At 39.2% G+C, this 19041-nt stretch overlaps 1 protein-coding gene across 1 annotated transcript; it reads left to right on the top strand.

Moving 5' to 3' along the window:
• Positions 1-11425: 11425 nt before the first annotated feature.
• Positions 11426-18367, top strand: scrt2 (scratch family zinc finger 2). The gene is made up of 2 exons (XM_083555442.1): positions 11426-12095; positions 17368-18367. Exons 1-2 carry the CDS (start codon positions 11921-11923, stop codon positions 18129-18131), a joined length of 939 nt encoding a protein of 312 aa, XP_083411568.1. The 5' UTR covers positions 11426-11920; the 3' UTR covers positions 18132-18367.
• The last annotated feature ends 674 nt before the right edge of the window (positions 18368-19041 follow it).

Raw genomic sequence — 19041 nt, 5'->3', positions numbered from 1 at the left:
TGATGGCTTAAGGGGATAAAACTGTTACACAGTCTGGGTGTGAGGGCCCGAATGCTTCGGAACCGCTTCTCTGATGGTAGTGTATGCTTTTACAGGAAAATAATCAATGATGGGGTTGTGTAATATGACGAAAGGTAAAACAGATGGCCTTCCCAGACCTTAGTTAATTATCATAATTTACAACATCCAGATGTAACAATGCCCGGAAATGTTTTATTTCTTTTTTGCCACAGGATATTATAATTAATCATATTATTTCATTAATTTTAAGAATGTCAAACCTTTTCTTTCCTTTATGTGCAATATATTGGGGAGGGGGGGGGGGTATCCTTATAACTTTAGCTAGTTCACTTAGACAAAGTGCTTGGGTTGAGAGTTGAGAAGTTTGTTTGTCTAAATTCATACATTTTTAGTCAGCTATCTAGCAAAGATGCTCTTCATCCTGTGTTCAGAATGTAGCAGCACTTATATTATATTTTATATATATATTTAAAACAGCAGACAATTGAAACTTAAGTGACAAACATTTTAAATATAATAAAAAACTCTAAAGCTGTAGCTTGCTAGTCTTGCTTTCTCAATTACTGTTGCTAATTGCATACTTGTACAGGTTTTTGCAGGCTCATGAGTTTTTCCTCATGCAATTTGCAGATTTTTATCTTTATCATGCTGTTCCTTTGAAGCATTTTAAACTGGAGATATCGGACAAGTTGGACCATTGTCTCAGACATTGGCTACCGCAGCTGAGTAGCTCCTGATGACTTTCAACAGAAAACTGCTTTATTTTAATTGTCTCCCAAAATATAACTATTCAAAATTTGGTTTAAAGTATTGCAAGGTTAAATGTATTAAATATGTTATTAAATTTTTTTTTAAGAAACCCAAGTAAATGAATTATGATTTATTAATACGAAAAAAGGACTAATGCACAATAGTCAGGGACTATACCAAGGTTACATGTTTTTCTCATTTATGGTCGTTCACTACATGACATAAAAATAAATTGTGACACTTCATATGTATAATAACATGATAATAAGGAATTACTTATAGCACATTGTAAAATGCTTATTTGGAATTATTTCTAACTTACAATAAATTATATAAATAGATATAATGATTTAACAATACAGGTTTCACAAAAAGCACTAGCGAGCTTTGTGAGTCTACATTTTACCCACTAACACAGGTGATACATTCTTCCTTGTGCTGCTACTTTATATCTCACCCTCCTCCACTGCAGTCTGAGTCTTGTAGTTCCACCCTGTAACTATGAGGATCTTGCTGTACAGCAACATCCAAGTGACATAGTCAGCAAAAATACTGTGAATTATACATGCTCTTAATGGACACAAGTCTTTGCTGAAAGAATGTGTGAGGACAGACGTTCTGAATGATGACTTCCTGACTGATTTCATTATGAGATACATTAGATATCGTATTGCTTGTGGTTATTAATTATTGGTTTGGTATTTAGAGGGTATTTTCGGGTGTACCTTTTAGAGACCTAATTACAGTATTTTAAACATGCATTTGGGTATCAAATTGTGCTAGTTGGTTCTAGTAGTGCATTGCTGTTTCTTTTGTATTTTGTTTCTCATGACTTACATTTTACTATTTTGATTTTGATTTTGATTTTTTAAAGAAAAGGTTCTCAAAGATTATTCTTGTTGCTTTTGTGTATCAGGTTGATATGGGACAAATAATATTTAAACCGAAGTTTAATTTTGAAGGGTGTTTTCAAACGTGCCACTTTTTGATACATATGAAAGTGGCATGAGCCGCGACCTCACCTACTCCTGTGCGCCTCAGCAACAGCATATAAAGGCGAGGCTGCTGCAGCGCAGAAGAAACTAGGGCAGCTGAGCCTCTGTTTCATCAATATGGATGAAGAGAAGGAGCAACAAGCTAAGCCTAACCCTTATCTGTCCCATTCAGAGAGAGCAGGAGGGAGAGAACGTGAAAGATTGAAAAGAGGCACATTAATATTCTCAAATGGTATGCTTTTTGTGGTTCAGATTTTTTTTTTTTATTCAATGTTCAGCATTAAATCTATCATCCTGTTTAACATTATGCAGACTGCCAATGCTGAACTGACACATGTAATCAGCGTTTTCCCAGATGTTCAGTGAAAAGTGGAACATGCTGGAGCCTGTGGTCTCTTAACCACGCACACACACACACACACACACACACACACACACACACACACACACACACACACACACACACACACACAAACACACACACAAACACACACACATGAAAACAGAGTGACTTGGAAGAACTACTTGAAACAATTTATTTGCTCTCCATTTCATTCCAGTAGAAACCTTTTGACCTGTGGTAAGGATGGATCTGGTTTCGTATGCAAATGAAAATCAATTATGTCCCAGAGAAGAAGGAAGAAGTCCATATAATTAGAGATAGACAGAGTAAGAGAGAGAAAGAAAGATGGAGATAGAGAGCGAGTGAGAGAGAAAAGGCTTTAATGGAACTTCCTTCTAACAAACCTTTGATGGTTATGGGAACTAAAAGATAGAGCGAATGTTTACACTTTAAGTGGGGCTTATTAAACATAAGTAGGAAAGTTCTGGTGTTCTTCACAGAACTCTGAATGCTTGCTAACAAGCAAGATAATTAAAGAACGCTGCATTTGCCAGACAATACAAAAAACCTTTCATCTCTCGCTGAGGCTCAGACACACACACACACAAACGCACATTCATATGCAATAAGCAATGCATTAAATCTCCAGATATGTGCATTTCTGCCACATTAGTGTAAATTTAGATTTTAGCAGGGTTATGCATAAAGATGAAAAACATATAAATAAATTAAATAAATAAATAAGATCATTCTGGGTTTTTGCTTTCCATACAAACAGGGCCCAAGAATGAATTACAGAGGATAAAGTGTGGGCGAGAGTGAGGGAGAGTTAGAGAGAGGGGAAGAGTGTCTCCCGGGTGGGTTTTGAGTTTCCCCTCTGAGCCGGATGAAGAGAGTCATCCGGAAGAGTGAAACCACAGCAGCAGTAAAGTGAACCGGGTACCTGGAGAGATAGAGGAAAAGAGAGATGCAGAAGGGAAGAAGCATGACCCCTCCCCTTTCATTATTAAGCCCCATTCAGACAGCTAAAGTGAGATGAGCTGAGAGATATAGGGATAGTGTTGATCAAACCCCTCCTTTTCTCCCACTACATCAATCTGTGTGGATGCAACTCAAGCTCCTAAGACACAACAGCAGGCCCATCCATTGCCTGAGGAGGACAGAGGGGAGGGTAACCATGGTAACTCCTGTCCCGGGGCATTGACCAGATGCTTGAGTGAAAGGCGAGGATTTATTTCCCTTTCATTTGTAAAAAGAGGGTCAGGGGACGGGGAAGATTACACACAACCTGTAACATTTCACTTGTTGATAACTGAGACTACAGAGTTATTCATTTAGGCTTTTAATTCTACTTGCAATCAGTGTAAAAATTTTACTTCAGGATATATATATCTCACAACTAAACATTTATTTTTACATTATGCCCAAACAAAACCAGATAAATGTCAAGCTATCAAAAGCATTTCAGTGGAAATAACAGTGTTGAGTTATGCTACCGCTTGAAGAGGCCCCTACAAGGCTCCGGGTAATTTTTAATAATCTTTTCTTTCGTTGCTCTGTAAATCATCCATGTTGCCAGCAGGAGAACATGTAGATATGTAAATGCTGGTGTGAGCTTCTTTGCACTCAATACATAACTAGGTCATTTACACTGAGGTAAAATTCAGGTCATAAACACAACCTGACTTCAATCCAACCCCAACATCGTGAGATAGGTAAGGCCTCATTTATCAAAACAGATTTATATAAATATTTACAGTACATGTAGTACATTTATTTTGTTATAGTAAATTGAATAATGACCAGAGTTTTGTAACAATATTTCCAACTAGGGCTGTCAAAATCTATCACTATAAATTTTGTGTTTGCTTACATTTGATGCTAAATGACTATTTTTGTGCCTTTTTTTCTATTTATCTTTTACATTTAATACAAATTTCAATTGTGTTTTGTTTGTATAGTGTTCTTTAACCAGAGCACAAATAAGCTTCACAGAAATATGATTATAGATTTATATTTAGACCCCTAATGAATTAGCCAGTGGCAACAGTGGCACAGAAAAACTCCCAAAGATGAAGAAATGTGTGAGAGAATCCAGTCTTAAAAGAAACCTACAGTCTTCCATGAGGGATTATAAAGCATTACAATTTTACAACTATATAGTATAAAGACAAAACACTACTAAGTTTGTTTCACATGTGCACATTGTGAATAGAAGGTCTGATATAAAGTTTTTTATGAAAACATTTACCAAAGTAATTTACAAGTGAGTCAAGATTCAGTGGAGCAGTTAAAGGGTTAAGGTTCTTGCTGAAGGACACAACAGTGGCAGCTTGGCACTGGGATTTTAACTCATTACTTTCCCATTAGAAGCCCATCATCATAACCACTGGGTCACCATGAGTTGTGAATGCTCCAACAACTGGTGTGTGCGAACATCTAAAGAGTGAGTCTTAAGGGTATAGGGGCGAAGTGCATGTGAAAAGACAACATGAACATTACTTTTACAAACTTTCTTTTGAGACCAAGACAATATTTAGTGAGATCAATGCTGGAGACAAGTGTTACAACAAATGCCAATAATTCTGAGACATGTCTGTGACAAATCTACTACAGAAAATGTCTTGAGACATTCAGAGAAAGACTCTGGACTCTGGAGAAAATGTTTAAAATTGTAGACTGCACAGTGAAGGGCAGATTGTCAAAAGCTGTCCCATATTTGCAATTATGTTGCTTTCAGTTACTGTTATTTGTGACATCCATTAAATGTTTGGTGCACACCTCAGTATATCCCCTTTTTCTCTATGTTTTAAGTATGTTCAATTCGAGCATGTAAAACCTAAAGTAATGATTATGGTTACTCACTTACAAGTACTATTCATTATTTTAGCCCTTAAAGTACCATATTATTATTCATATATATAATATAATTCAGTAACTGCCATGAAATACTAAATAAATGCAATGCAACTAATAAAAGGAAGCTAGTAAGCATTCATGAGTTTTATCTAGAACAATGTGTTTAATTGGATCAAAATAAATAAATGTTTAAGACATTATAACGTTCAAACTGTTTCGATCTATTTTCCGAAGACTCTTTTATAGCACAAAATCAAGTTTTGGGTGATGCTGCATTCACCAAATGGCAATATGATCGAGAGTTTGGGCTGAGTGTCAACTCTATGGAATCCAGAATCGATATTTGTTGTATCCATGTGGAATTCACTGAATCTTCACTTCATTGTCTTATTTTACTTCCTACACTATCAATGACATGGCACAGTATTCTATCAATATGCTTTATGACAATGTCTGTAGAAAAAAAAGAATCAAATTGAATCAAACAGGTGCCTTCATATTGAATGTGGCAGGATAAAAGCAAAGTTTACATGGAGCACATAAAGAATTTGTTAAATTATATGATAGACCAATGTGTTTTCTGATACATGAACTGTAGCTAATAGTACTGTTAAGTAGCCTTCAGCCACCTTTCTTTTGCCTCCTACACCTCGATTGCATTTATTTTACCTCCAAATTCAATTCTGTATGTCTATTATAAAAACAGAATCAGAAAGAGAGTACAGACAGAAAGAGTGAAAGAGGTGCTCAAACACTCCATTAAACGTAGAATTTACGGACAAGGGAGAAGTGAATTGAGAGGCTGTCTCTCACTTGCTTTGTGCGTACAAAGAAGCAGCCGCCATAATGGTACAAAAGAAGCAATGATGGAGCAGATGCCGACATCATCCCATTAAATAGAGAAGACTATTCAGAGAGAGAATAAAGATCACACCCAACACCAGCAACCTGTTAAAAGAGGCTCTTACTCACACCTACACACACACACACACACATATACGCAAAAACGCAAGCATACACACACACACACACACACACACACACACACACACACACACACACACACACACACACACACACACACACACAGATACATACACACAAGCAAGACCCTCTTCATTATCTCGCTTATTCATGCAGATTTGTAGAAGAAGCTTTTCTCATAAGTCTTTATTAATTACAGTTTAATGGTTTCAGACATTTGGTAAGGTTACACTGTAAATCATCCATTGGTACTATGTTACGTTTCGAATCATAAGCACTGTGGGAGGTTGATGTCTTACGGGGGCAATATTACAGCAAAACTGCAGTATAGCAGTCCGACAGATGACAGTGATGGAAAAAACAGAGAGGGAGTTGCCATATCTTACTACAAGATATCAACTTTGATGGATTACTGTTTATGCAATAACTAATGCAATGCCTTTATGTTTGCAGCTTGTAAGACTCACATAAAAAGAAATGCCAGAATCTAAAGATATTGTTGCACATTGTAGTGACAGCTTTACTGAGACTAGATGCCTATAACCACTAGTCCATTATGGAAAAAAACTTACAATCACAATATCTAGCCAATAGTGAGGCAGTTCCATTTGAGCTCAGCATTAAGTCTTATTCACCAGTGCCAGCCTTTTTAGATTCAGAGTGGCATCTCAGCACCTCTCACACACTGCAGTCGCAGTATCTTCATCATATCCGTCATGTTTGATTTGCAAGAGTCTGTGGCTGGGATCTTTGCTCCTCTCGCAAATCTAGACGAGCGATGCAGCTCGGTTTTCTTTGATATGCGAGTGGCACACCATTGCAAGGCTTCGTTCCGACAGCTGATTCCACAGATTGATGAGTTGCTCATGTCAGACCAAGAGTTTGGCAGATTGATGTCACTGGTGTTTGGATGTTCTAAGAGCCGAATCAAGACTTATTAGGGCTCGTTATGGGGAAACCAGATCATCTGACTTTTTAACTACATTGTAGGTCAAAATGATGGTGGTCTAACATTGTTTATGATATTGAATGCAGCACAGAATACACAAGGAGCACAGAAGCCTCCTTCCAGCACATCAACTCTTGTTAATGAACCAAAGAGTGAACCTGGTGTGACTATTGTATTGTTACTATTGTGTGACATTATAATCACACTCTTGATCACCCAAATGAGGATGGGTTCCCCTTTTGAGTCTGGTTCCTCTCAAGGTTTCTTCCTCATAACATCTAAGGGAGTTTTTCCTTGCCACAGTCGCCATGGCTGCTCATCAGGGATAAATGCACACCATTCACTTGAACTGTTGATTTCTGTAAAGCTGCTTTGAGACAATGTCTGTTGTGAAAAGCGCTATAGAAACAAACTTGACTTGACTATTGACCCCCATGTGATGTGAATCTACATCACTCTTTTATTGTGCTTTTATATTTATTTAACAAAGTGCTAAATGTTTGTGTTAGCACGCCCTGCGTTTTGTGATAAACTTACGCATGTTTTTCTGATGTCAGTGGTGATTAACCAAAGACCCTAAAATTTGATATTATACTTTTCACAAAAACTACAGTAACTTAAATACATGAAAATTCAATTTCAATTAATTTTTATTTGTATAGCACTTTTAACAATGGACATTATCTCAAAGCAGCTATACACAAATAATGTGGTAAAAAAGAATAAATAAGATGGTTCTTTATAAGTGTAAGTGTGTCCCTAATGGGCGACTGTGGCAAGTAAAAACTCCCTGAGATGGCATAAGGAAGAATCCTTGAGAGGAACCAGACTCAAGTGGGAACCCATCCTCATCTGGGTGGCACAGAATATCCATTTATTACAGCTAAACAATGTTGAGGTGTGCAGTGATGGTGATCAAATGCAAACTGTAATCTTGAGTCAGTGTAAAAGATTGTACAGTCCAAATCCATCCTTAAAGCCCCTTTTTTACCCTGTAATATTATTGATCCCCAGGCCATTGATGTAAAACATCCCCAGCTGAACACCATGGAAGAGAACACCATCCAGAGGCAGGCCAGGATGGAGCAGGCAGATCTGAGGAGAGAAGAGAGAGAGAGAGAGAGAGAGAGAGAGAGAGAGAGAGAGAGAGAGAGAGAGAGAGAGAGAGAGAGAGAAGAGGGGTAACGGGCAGAGAAAAATAAACATAATTAAGTATCCTTATTGTTGAATCAAAGTTAAGGACACTGTGCAGTTGGGGACTTTGGCAAGACTCGCCATGTCAGCATAACTAAAAGGGAGAGCCAGAATGTATCACAGACATTAGAGATCTCTCGGATATGAGATGGCCCACCACACCATCGTCAATTTCTATTCTTCAAAAAAACCTATAATAAACTCTCATTTTTCTTAATAATCTGTTCATGTAAACAGGTTTCTCTTTAGCAGCTAGTAATCACCTCGAGTCATTTGTTTTGTGTGTAATCTAAAGCTACATACCTGAAGCTACATAACTCGATGAGCTAAAAATACCTGAGTGTCTTGTCAGTGCTATTAACATGTTCTGTTAATTAAATATTAAGTAATCCTGCTTGTAGAATCACCTTGCTAGTAGAAAATGCAGCTAGAAAGTACTTAGTTAATCATTTTGCTACCTATACTACAACTACCATGTTAATACACTTACTGAGGACTTTATAAGGAAAACCTGTACACCTATTTATTAATGAAGTTATCTCATCAGCCAATAACAGCAGTGCAGTCTATAAAATCATGCAGATATAAGATGGAATCTCAGTGATTTTGACAATGGTATGATTTTCAGTGCCAGACAGGTTATGGTATGTATAAGTGCTGAGCTTCTGGGATTTTTAAGCACAGCAATCTTTAGAGTTTACTTAGAATTGGCCAATTAAAAAAAAAACACATTGTGTGAGTCGCAATTCAAAAGCAGACAAAAATGCTTCGTTGATTAAAGAATGGCCAGACTGGTTCAAGCTAAAAGAAAGGTTACAGTAACTCAGAAAAGCACTCAGTGCAATAGTGTTGAGCAAAAAAATACATTTCAAAATGCATATCATGTTGAACCTTCAGGTGGATGGGCTACAACAGCTAAAGACCACATCATGTTCCACTTCTGTCAGCCAAGAACAGAAAGCTGTGGCTGCAGTGGGCAAAGGATCACCCAACCTTGACAGTTTAAAGACTGGAAAAATGTAGATTGGTCTGATGAATCTCGATTTCTACTGAGATACACAGATGGTAGGGTCAGAATGTGATGCCAACAACATGCATCCATTGACCCACCATCCTGCCTTGTGTCTAGAGTCCATATTTTCTTGGCACACTTTGGGTTTGTTAATACCAATCAATCATCGCTTCAGTGCCACAGCATATTTGAGTATTGTTGTTGACCATGTGCATCCCTTCATGGACACAATTTACCCATCTTCTCATGGCTACTTCTAGCATTTTAATTCACCATGACACAATCTCAAAGTATTTTCTCAATCCAACAGAAAATCCTTGATATGTGCTACAACGAGAGATTTGCACCTGACAGGACCATTATTTCCAACATCTTGTGTACATGCCACAAAGAATTAAGAGCAAATGGTGGCCTTACTCATTATTAGCATCTAATAAATTGCTCAGTGAGTGTATAAAGCCTGGCTAACAGGAGGGATGTAATCAACAATATTAGCTTTTAACATTGATTACAACCTACAGACAAGAAGCAACTATATTCATTTATGGATTAAAAAAAATATATCATGTGTATGGTTAAAATAAAAAAGAAATATAGTGCATACCCAGAACTACTCTGTTGATAAAATAGCAAAATATCTCTTTAAAAAAAAAATCAGCATTTGTCCAAATTAAAACTGACAGTTTTAGATGTCAAGAAGTTGATCCAGATGTTTTCTTATACTCTATTTCTATAAAGGTTTTTATGACAATGACTGCTGTTGAGAGCTTATAGAATACATCTTTATCTTATTGCTGAAAACAGCACAATTTTAGCTATATTCAACAAAAAAAGGCCCCACCTACAGATGCATTTTTACTAGTTGCTACCCATTCTCATAAATTTAAAGCAATTAAGTTGTAATAAGTACATTACCTCTGCTCTCTGTGAACAACACAACACTACATTGACTGAGGGCCTTTTGACTGGTGCTTTAAAGAACAGTGGCATGGTGCAGGGAAGCATCCTCACCATATGTCAGCATAATCTGGGAGCTCCTTTACAGCTCTGCTGAGGGACACTAAGATCATTTTAAGGCTTCTTCGCACTTTAAATGATTACCGTTACAAAGCTGCAGCCTCCAGGCTTCAGGCAGAGACTGATACTGTAATTTAAGGATAACTTGGGCGTTTAAGATCCAGTACTCATAAGCCTTAAGGGAATGTTTGCCAGGCTGCTGTATCACACATAGCAATTTTTGTAAACATTATTGGGTATGTACATTTAAAAAATATGTAAGGTTTGAATAAGTGATCACTCAATCAAGAGGGCTGTTTAAAAGATCTTATTTATGCTGCCTCTGAAAAGCAACGTGGAGATTTAAATTCTTGTTGTATTTGTCCTTCGGGTCCAGCATCAGAAGCAGTTCCTATTAGACAGTTTGCATCCTACTCTAAATCCTACTCTAAATCCATCTCAAATTAGCATATGTATGCTCTGATTTAACATGGTGTAGGATGATGAAGATTAAAATTAATTAATTTCGTAATTAATTGGCTACACGTAGCAGGGCAGACATCTTGAGGGCAAAGTAGGGCAAACGGAAGAAGAAGTCGAAGGTAAATGATGGGCTGCAGCACTGCTATGTATGTATGGTGTGGAAAATGGGTTGGGATTGGGACTCCGTAGATTGGATAGCATGGTGCGTTTATGTGGAGGTGTTTCTGCATGAACGGTGCATAGATGCATCAGTAGTCTCAGGGTATTCTAAGGATGCATGGATGAGTGGGAGGACGGAAGGCAGTGCAAGGATGCACAGCGTGCAAGAGTGCGCGACATAAACTGTGTCACTTCATTCGAAAACAATAGAGAACAGGACATGGAGCGCCCCCCCCAGCCACATGGCTTTATTGTCTGCCTCCTCCTACTCTCTTTCTCTTGCTCTATCTCTAGCCAAGTGAATGAGTGGGGGTGAAAGTAGGGGAGGCGGATTGTCAGTTGGGGGTCTGGTTGTGTTCCCCAGTCTGTGCGTTTGTGTAAGAGTGAGAGAAAAAGAGAGAGAGAGAGAGAGAGAGAGAGAGAGAGAGAGAGAGAGTGTGTGTGTGTGTGTGTGTGTGTGTGTGTGTGTGTGTGTGTGTGTGTGTGTGTGTGTGTGTGTGTGAATGCACAGACGGTTCAGTAGTAATTTGATGTGTGTCCCGGGGGACATTTGATGGATTAAAGCTAAGCAGCTCCATTGCTGAGTACCACCTGATCTCTCTCCCACTGCCGCCCCATATAAGCCTGGCTGACTGCTGATCTCAGCTAGTCTCACAGTCTCTTTCTCTCTCTCTCTTTCTCTCTGTCCTCACTCTGTCTTTTCTTTCTCCTCTTCCACTGTCTTTCTGTCTTTTTCTTTCTCTAAGTGGCCCCCACTGCAGCCCAGGAGCTATCCAGTGCTGAACGTGTTTTCATTTTTCCCCCCCTGATTTTTTTTCTTCTTCCACGAATGGGAGAGTGAGGGAGTGTATGCATGTGCGTGTGGTCTGTACAGTAGAGCACACACACACGCGCGCGCGCGCGCACACACACATACACACACACACTCAGCATTGCATCGTCCATCGTCTCTCTTCTTGCCTGCTCTCCATTTTCTTAATCTCCATCCCTCATTCTTTTAGTCCCTTTCTTTTTTCTTGGATTTTTTTACCTTTTCTTTAAGTTGAGCAGCTACACGGATACACGATTCAGCTTTCGCCGCAGCACTGCTGTTTTTTTGGCTCCAGGAATCTTTTTCCCCCCCATTTTTCCCCCTCTTCGACGTCCATGCGTAGTGCTTCTTGTGCGTGTGAATCATGCCCCGCTCCTTTCTGGTGAAGAAGATCAAGCTGGATGATTTCTCCTCGTCTCCTGTGGCGGCATCTAACCATCATCATCATCATCATCACCATCACCTGGATGAGTCCTTTACTTTCACACGCTCCATCACGGACTCTGTAACCAGTTTGGGTATCCGGCTCAGTGAGAATGGTGAGTTTGAGTGTATGTGTGTATGCAAGTGTGGGATGTCTATCGCTTTATGCAAACACATGCCCAATATCTTTATCTTGCCAGTTTCTAAATCACTGCTTTCTTTTGACTGTATCTGTAGCGGAGCACAAACAGGGTGAATTAAATGCTGATGATTTTAGACTAAATCAGGAAATATCACCAGATGTTCAGTAAAGCTTGCTGTTTTGTTTGGCTCCTGTATAATCCCTAAACCCTCTTTCACCTCATCCCTCTTTTCTCTCCCTGTCCCTCCCAAGCTCCTGCTTGTGTAGCTATGGACTTTTGTGTGGTTTTTTTTTTGACCCGGGCAATGTGCAGACACAATCCAGGTCATGGAGTAGCGATTGGCTTATGCAAATAAGGCCATAGGATCGCGCTCTTGCGTGCTGCTGATAACGGGCTTGTTTCGCTGCGACTGCTAATGCTAAGTGCTAAGTCCCTTTCCTTATGTGGACAGGCTCCTGTTGCTGCACGCACAGTGATGCTGTTTGGACCAAAAGTGTCCCGGGGCATGATTAGATAATGCTTTTGTCCTTAGCTTGTCTTGCCCTTGAGTTTCCACCACCGTCCAGTCCACCCCCTATGGCATGTATATTAACATTCTCTCTCTCTCTCTCCTCCCCCATCCTTCTTTCTAGCAGATCTCTCTTTCTCGCAGTCTGTCGGTCTCCATCCCCTCCTTTTGCAACATATGAAACCAAGTTGTAGGGGCAGGATTTCAGTCACTGACACCACAAGAGACCTTCAAGTACAGTAGAGAACGACCGGAAAGGAAGGAGGGGGGTAAAACATATGAAGGAAAAGGAGTAAAAGGAGAATGTAAAAGGCAGGATTGCTAATAAATACATGATTAACAGTATGTACTGTAAATGTACACACACACCATAACCAGAGAGACAAAAGGACAAATAGCATCACAGATAGGGAAGCTGAACTCTTAAATACACACATGCTGGACAAGGCAAAGCTAAAGTGGGGACATTCTGTGCTCCCTCAGTATCTCTCTCTCTCTCTCTCTCTCTCTCTCTCTCTCTCTCTCTCTCTCTCTCTCTCTCTCTCTCTCTCTCTCTATCTTTGGGCAGATTTGGGCAGCAGATGTCCGCTCCCCTCTGTCGTGCTATGATGTGTTTTCAGAGATAAGCTGACAGGAGATTTAGACTGAGCAAGAGAAAGGGTCAGAGATGAAGAAAGTGTTGCTTTCCCACCTGTTGCAAAAAAACCCCAGCAAATTCAGTCATATAATAGCTAGAAGTTTTTATAACTCATGCTGTTTGATTTTATGATGGCTTACATAAAAGTGCAGTTTTGCAAAAACCTGGACGTGTTTATTCTGACATTTGATGTACAAGACAGCGTAGTAAAATTTTTACAACCAGATTCCAAACGAAATCACACATTAGCCTACATTGCTTTTCCCCTCGATCTCTAGTGATGCCCGAAAATTGCACACTACTGCACAAAAAAAATGGTTAAAAAATGGAAAAACAGCTCTGCATTTGTGGGTGAGTGATTTTGCCATGCATCAGCACTACTCTTGAAGAGCAGCATGTCTGTTACCTCAAGAACAAAGACTTCAGCAGTAGCTGAACATGTTGAATAGTACTTTATTTAGCATTCAAACTGTTTTAAAAGGGACTGTCTAATTAGTTTTTTATTTTACATTTCTATTATCGCAAAAAATGGAAAAAAAAGCTTTACAGTCAATGTCAATCCATTAAATTGGTCTGTGTTTGAGTTGTTTTGAATGAGAACATTTGCTGAATGCTGTGCTGTAATGTTTATGAGCAATGTGGGATCTGGGCTTTGTGCAATATGAAATTATATCACAATATTTCTTTCTATTTCTGGAAAAATCCATTAGTATTTTTTTTTTGCATAATTGAATTTTCTACTAGTCTAATATTCTCTGGTTTTATAAGGCTCTAAAAACCTGCACATTTACACATATTTTAGTATGCTAGAGTTAAAACAGAGTTTTTATTCCCAGACCCTCATAAACAATTAGCCAAGTCAAGTCAAGTCAAGTCAAGTCAAGTTTATTTGTATAGCGCTTTTCACAGCAGACATTGTCTCAAAGCAGCTTTACACAAATCAACAGTTAAGGTGAATGGTGTGAATTTGTCCCTGATGAGCAAGCCGTGGCGACTGTGGCAAGGAAAAACTCCCTTAGATGTTATGAGGAAGAAACCTTGAGAGGAACCAGACTCAAAAGGGGAACCCACCCTAATTTGGGTGACATCAAGAGTTTGATCATAAATCTTTCAACAATACAGAACACTGGAGAGTGAGAACTGACACGATTACTGGAGTATAAAATTATAAGTGATGTTCTTTCTGCAGTCTTATTCAGTCTATATGGTTAGTAGCTCCTATTTTTATAAGCTCAGTATTTTTGATCATCACAGATCCAGCATCAGCTTCTCCATGCCAGAGCCTTTAAACACTCCATTAGCCTTCAGAAGATCTGATTTTTGAGGTCTTTATTAATGACCTTCCATCTCCAGCCACAGCAGGAAGTAAAGGTGATGCTGATCAAAAGGGCACAATGGTGGCCTGTTACAGGCATCTGGCAGAGGCTGAAACCTTAAAATATGTGGCTTTAACATTGAACTATTGACTGGCACATAATCACACTTATTTTGATCATTCCTCCAGGTCTCTATTTTGTTTTTATTTAACAAAAAAAAAAAAAAAAAAAAAAGAAGTGCCAGACTTCACAGTTCTGCAGAATATCCAACACAGGCCAATATGGACCTGTTGCATTCGGAACGACTTCACATTCATAACCTGCTGCCTCATTAGCTTTTATAAGAAATGCAAGATATAGAAGATTGTTTATATATAAATTTTTTTTATCTAATGTCACTGACTCAAGTCAAAATGCAAACTTCCCAAATGCTGTCTAATTTTGTACTGTTCTTATAAATAGAACTTAACTGTACCTTTCCTGAGGTGGTATCCTCGATCATGGGTAGCTTTTAAACCCTACATTTGCATATTTCTACTGGAAATATAATATAGTACACCTTTATCAGGCTTTAAGATACATTCATGGACCACAAATAGTTTTTGAGCAAAGCTCTAAAGGGGTGCACTTTTCTATGTAAAAGATACAAAGGTACAAAAGCTGTGCCTTGGTTTAGTTTCAGTTTTTTTCCCTGAAAAACAAAATAAAACTTTTGCACTTAATGCTATCTGGTTACTGATGGCAGGAGTAATGAACAGAGACCAATGTTGGCTTTTCTTCATTTATGAAACAACTCCAGACAATTATGAATAAGTTATTTGATGGACTACATATCACACTGTTATGGTGTATTATATAAAGTAGATAATTAAATAGAAATAAAAAATTCATTCTTCATACTTCTGTGATTCTGCTTGCCTGATCCTAATGCTATCTATGGGATCGTTATCATGTGCAGGGCTGTGCTGGGTTTTTATCATGCGTAAGCACCTTAAGCACCGTAAACCTCGCTGAGCTTGCCTTCCTCTGCAGGCACTGCTTCTGGAATTGCTGTGCAGTGAAAAGGCTGCTGGAGTGCAGGGCATTAAAAGCACTCTAATTGCGTGTCTAATAATGATCCCGGCCCTTCAAGGCACTTCAACATGCTTACGGCAGCAAGGCAGGTGATGTTGTGACCCTCGACGGACAATAACAGCAATTTCCTCCTCCTTCTTCTGCCTTAATCCGTTTGCTCCTCTCTTTGACTGTAGCTTGGTTACCGAGGCCTATAGTGTGTGTCTCCTTAGACTCTGGCACTTTTGCTTTGTTTACTGCACGCCCAGTTGCACTGTTTTTTTTTTTTTAAACAGCAGATAGGCTATTGATCAGCATGGAAACGGTGAATTTCATTAACAGGCAGTCAATACTTCATTTCTCTCGGTTTGCTGCGTTCAGAGGACTGGTGGAATGGTTTTTCCCCGACACTGTCTAGTTCTCATGTTAAATGTGATAGAGGATTTCTCACCCAGTGTGCGACGCAATAGCTATTAGGTTAAAAACATCGAGACGAACGGCTGCCACTCCGGCGCGGATATAATGTGGCTGAAATGATTTAAAAGACCCAGCGGCTGCCAGGAAACCTTTTAGCAGCACCCGACTGTCTCTCTCTCTTTCTTTCTCGCTATGTCTCTCTCTGTCTGTGTCTCTGAATGATGTGCCAGGGGTCGGTCATTTATCTAGCAGTGAACAAGTGCAAAAAAAGGGGTTGCTTTGCGATGAAAGAGCAGTCAATATGTCTGGCTTCAGAATTGCTTTATTAATATTACTCTGAGCACTGACTCTACTTGAATGTCTGACTGTATTTCAAACAGGACTAATGCAAGGCTTGAAGTGAGGAAAAGAATGATGTAGCCCGTAGCATAACACAAGCCCCTAGCACTGATTTCGTACATGAAGTAATGGAGACAAAAAAAAAATTATGTATACAACCACTTACCCATAGAGGCCATTCGGTAATCTTATCAATGGAATTCAGCTAGTCAATAAGATTAGTTTATCTACGAGAGAGAGATCAAAAGAGAGAGAGACAAATGGCTATACTCCCAATACATTTACACCATTTAATAAGTAATTATCTTTGTGTTACAAGCCTTAGCAACAGACACACTCACACTTTTGATACACAATCAGTAAAGGGATATTTAAGTACTCTGAAATATACTCCGAATCAAACAACAGTAATAATAATAATAATAATAATAATAATAATAATAATAATAATAATAATAATAATTAACATCATCATCATCATCATCATTATCACGTATTAACTAATCAACAGTGGTTTAACTCTATCTTACTTATGATATGAGCAGTCATTGTTCTCACTTTTATAGTAGTATTTGACTAAAGAAATTAATGTCTGTAACAATTATATAATTTTGTATTATTTATTAATGATTAAGGCATATTAGCATTAAATACGGTGTGAGTAATTTGTAAAAATTGTCAAAAGTCAAAACACTATCGACATTCATGTTTCTGTGGCATGTAGATTCTTGGAATTAAAAAGAAAATATCAGTTTATGTGGACCATCAACATCCAGTCAATCATGACTTGGATTATTTCTACTTACCTGAAGATTATATGGCCTACCAATGAAAAAAACAGGTGGCTTGAACAAGCTTTAAGATGTTCTAGCATATATGTGTTTTAGGGGTGTGGCTTTAGTGGTAGGAGATTTGATTTGTTAACATTTGAAACAACTAGAAATTTAATTGTTTAATCTTTTCTCTATTCTACAGGCTACATCCAGGACTACATCAGTCCATCAGCATATCAGGGTGAGAAGAAGCTTAGCTCGGCTGTGTCTGATCCACTCTATGCTCCAGAAAACAGTGGAGGAGAGGAGTACTGTGAGCCGGACTTGGAGCATCCAGACAGCCCTCAGTCCGGCCTGACGGCCCGTGGCTACTACAGTGGAGAGTCCGAAAGCCAGAGTGATGGCTACACAGCAGATGGTTTCTTCATCTCAGATGGACGTTCACGCAGGAGAGGCGAGTCCAAGGAGGCACGCAAAAGTGGCGCAGACGTGAAGGAGACGGGTGCGAGACACACGTGCAACGAGTGCGGCAAGACGTATGCCACGTCATCCAACCTGAGCCGCCACAAGCAGACGCATCGCAGCCTAGACAGCAAGATGGCGCGCAAGTGTCCAACATGTGGCAAGGTGTATGTGTCTATGCCAGCGCTGGCCATGCATGTGCTCACACACGACCTCAAGCACAAGTGCAACGTGTGCAGCAAGGCGTTTAGCCGCCCATGGCTGCTGCAAGGCCACATGCGCTCACACACTGGTGAGAAGCCATTCGCATGTGCCCACTGTGGCAAGGCCTTCGCTGATCGCTCCAACCTCCGCGCCCACATGCAGACACACTCTGCCTTCAAGCACTACCGCTGCAAGCGCTGCCACAAGACCTTTGCTCTCAAGTCATACCTAAACAAGCACTACGAGTCGGCCTGCTTCAAGGGATCCGGAGATGAGGATGAGTCTGGCTCTGAGAACTGAGCACCACACAGTGAGAAAATGGATGGGAAAGGAAAAAAATCTACAGTTAATTAATCCTTCACCAAGCCCTTGTACACACACACACACACACACACACACACACACACACACACACACACACACACACACACACACACACACACACACACACAAACACACACACACACACACACACACACACACACACACACACACACACACACACACACACACACACACACACACACAGAAACAAATGCGCCTTTTTTCCCCCTTCTTTTTTAGAAAGCAATATTTTCGCTGAGATCACTTTGGAGAAGAAAAAGCAAAACAATAATGAGAAGACAAAAAAATGAACTAATGCTGGATATTTCTTCACTTTTATTGCTAACTGTCCACAGACACATGACAACATACTCCAAATTTCTTCTTCTCTAGCCCCCACCCTCTCTCTCTCTCTCTCTCTCTCTCTCTCTCTCTCTCTCTCTCTCTCTCTCTCTCTCTCTTCTCTCTCTCTCTCTCTCTCTCTCTCTCTCTCTCTCTCTCTCTCTCTCTCTCTCTCTCTCTCTCTCACACACACACACACACACACATACACACAATGACACACAAACATACACACTTATTATGAGGCCTGGCATGTGAATTTTTATCAATGACTATAATAATAATAATAACAATAATAATACAAATAATAACAACAATGATAGTAATAATATTTAGAATCCTGATATTTTATAGCAAATCATATGAAAACAAACAAAAAAAATACTAAGACAAAAAAAGGACAACAGTGTTCCTTCCTTTTTTAGAAACAAACAAAAAATGACCTCATGTATTTTTATGCTGCTTTTTTGTTTTGCTAAGAGCTGAATTCTTTTGCAACTGCCAACTTTTATGACAATGTCAATAATGACAGTATTTGCAAAAA

The sequence above is a fragment of the Silurus aristotelis genome (assembly GCF_946808225.1).
Source record: "Silurus aristotelis genome assembly, chromosome: 11".
In the NCBI taxonomy this organism is placed as follows: Eukaryota; Metazoa; Chordata; class Actinopteri; order Siluriformes; family Siluridae; genus Silurus; species Silurus aristotelis.
This window is presented reverse-complemented; position numbering and strand designations above follow the sequence as displayed.

Coding starts and splice junctions, on each gene's coding strand:
- scrt2 (XM_083555442.1), top strand. CDS start 11,921: ATGCCCCGCTCCTTTCTGGTGAAGAAGATCAAGCTGGATGATTTCTCC. Junction 12,096..17,367: donor TATCCGGCTCAGTGAGAATG/GTGAGTTTGAGT, acceptor TCTATTCTACAG/GCTACATCCAGGACTACATC.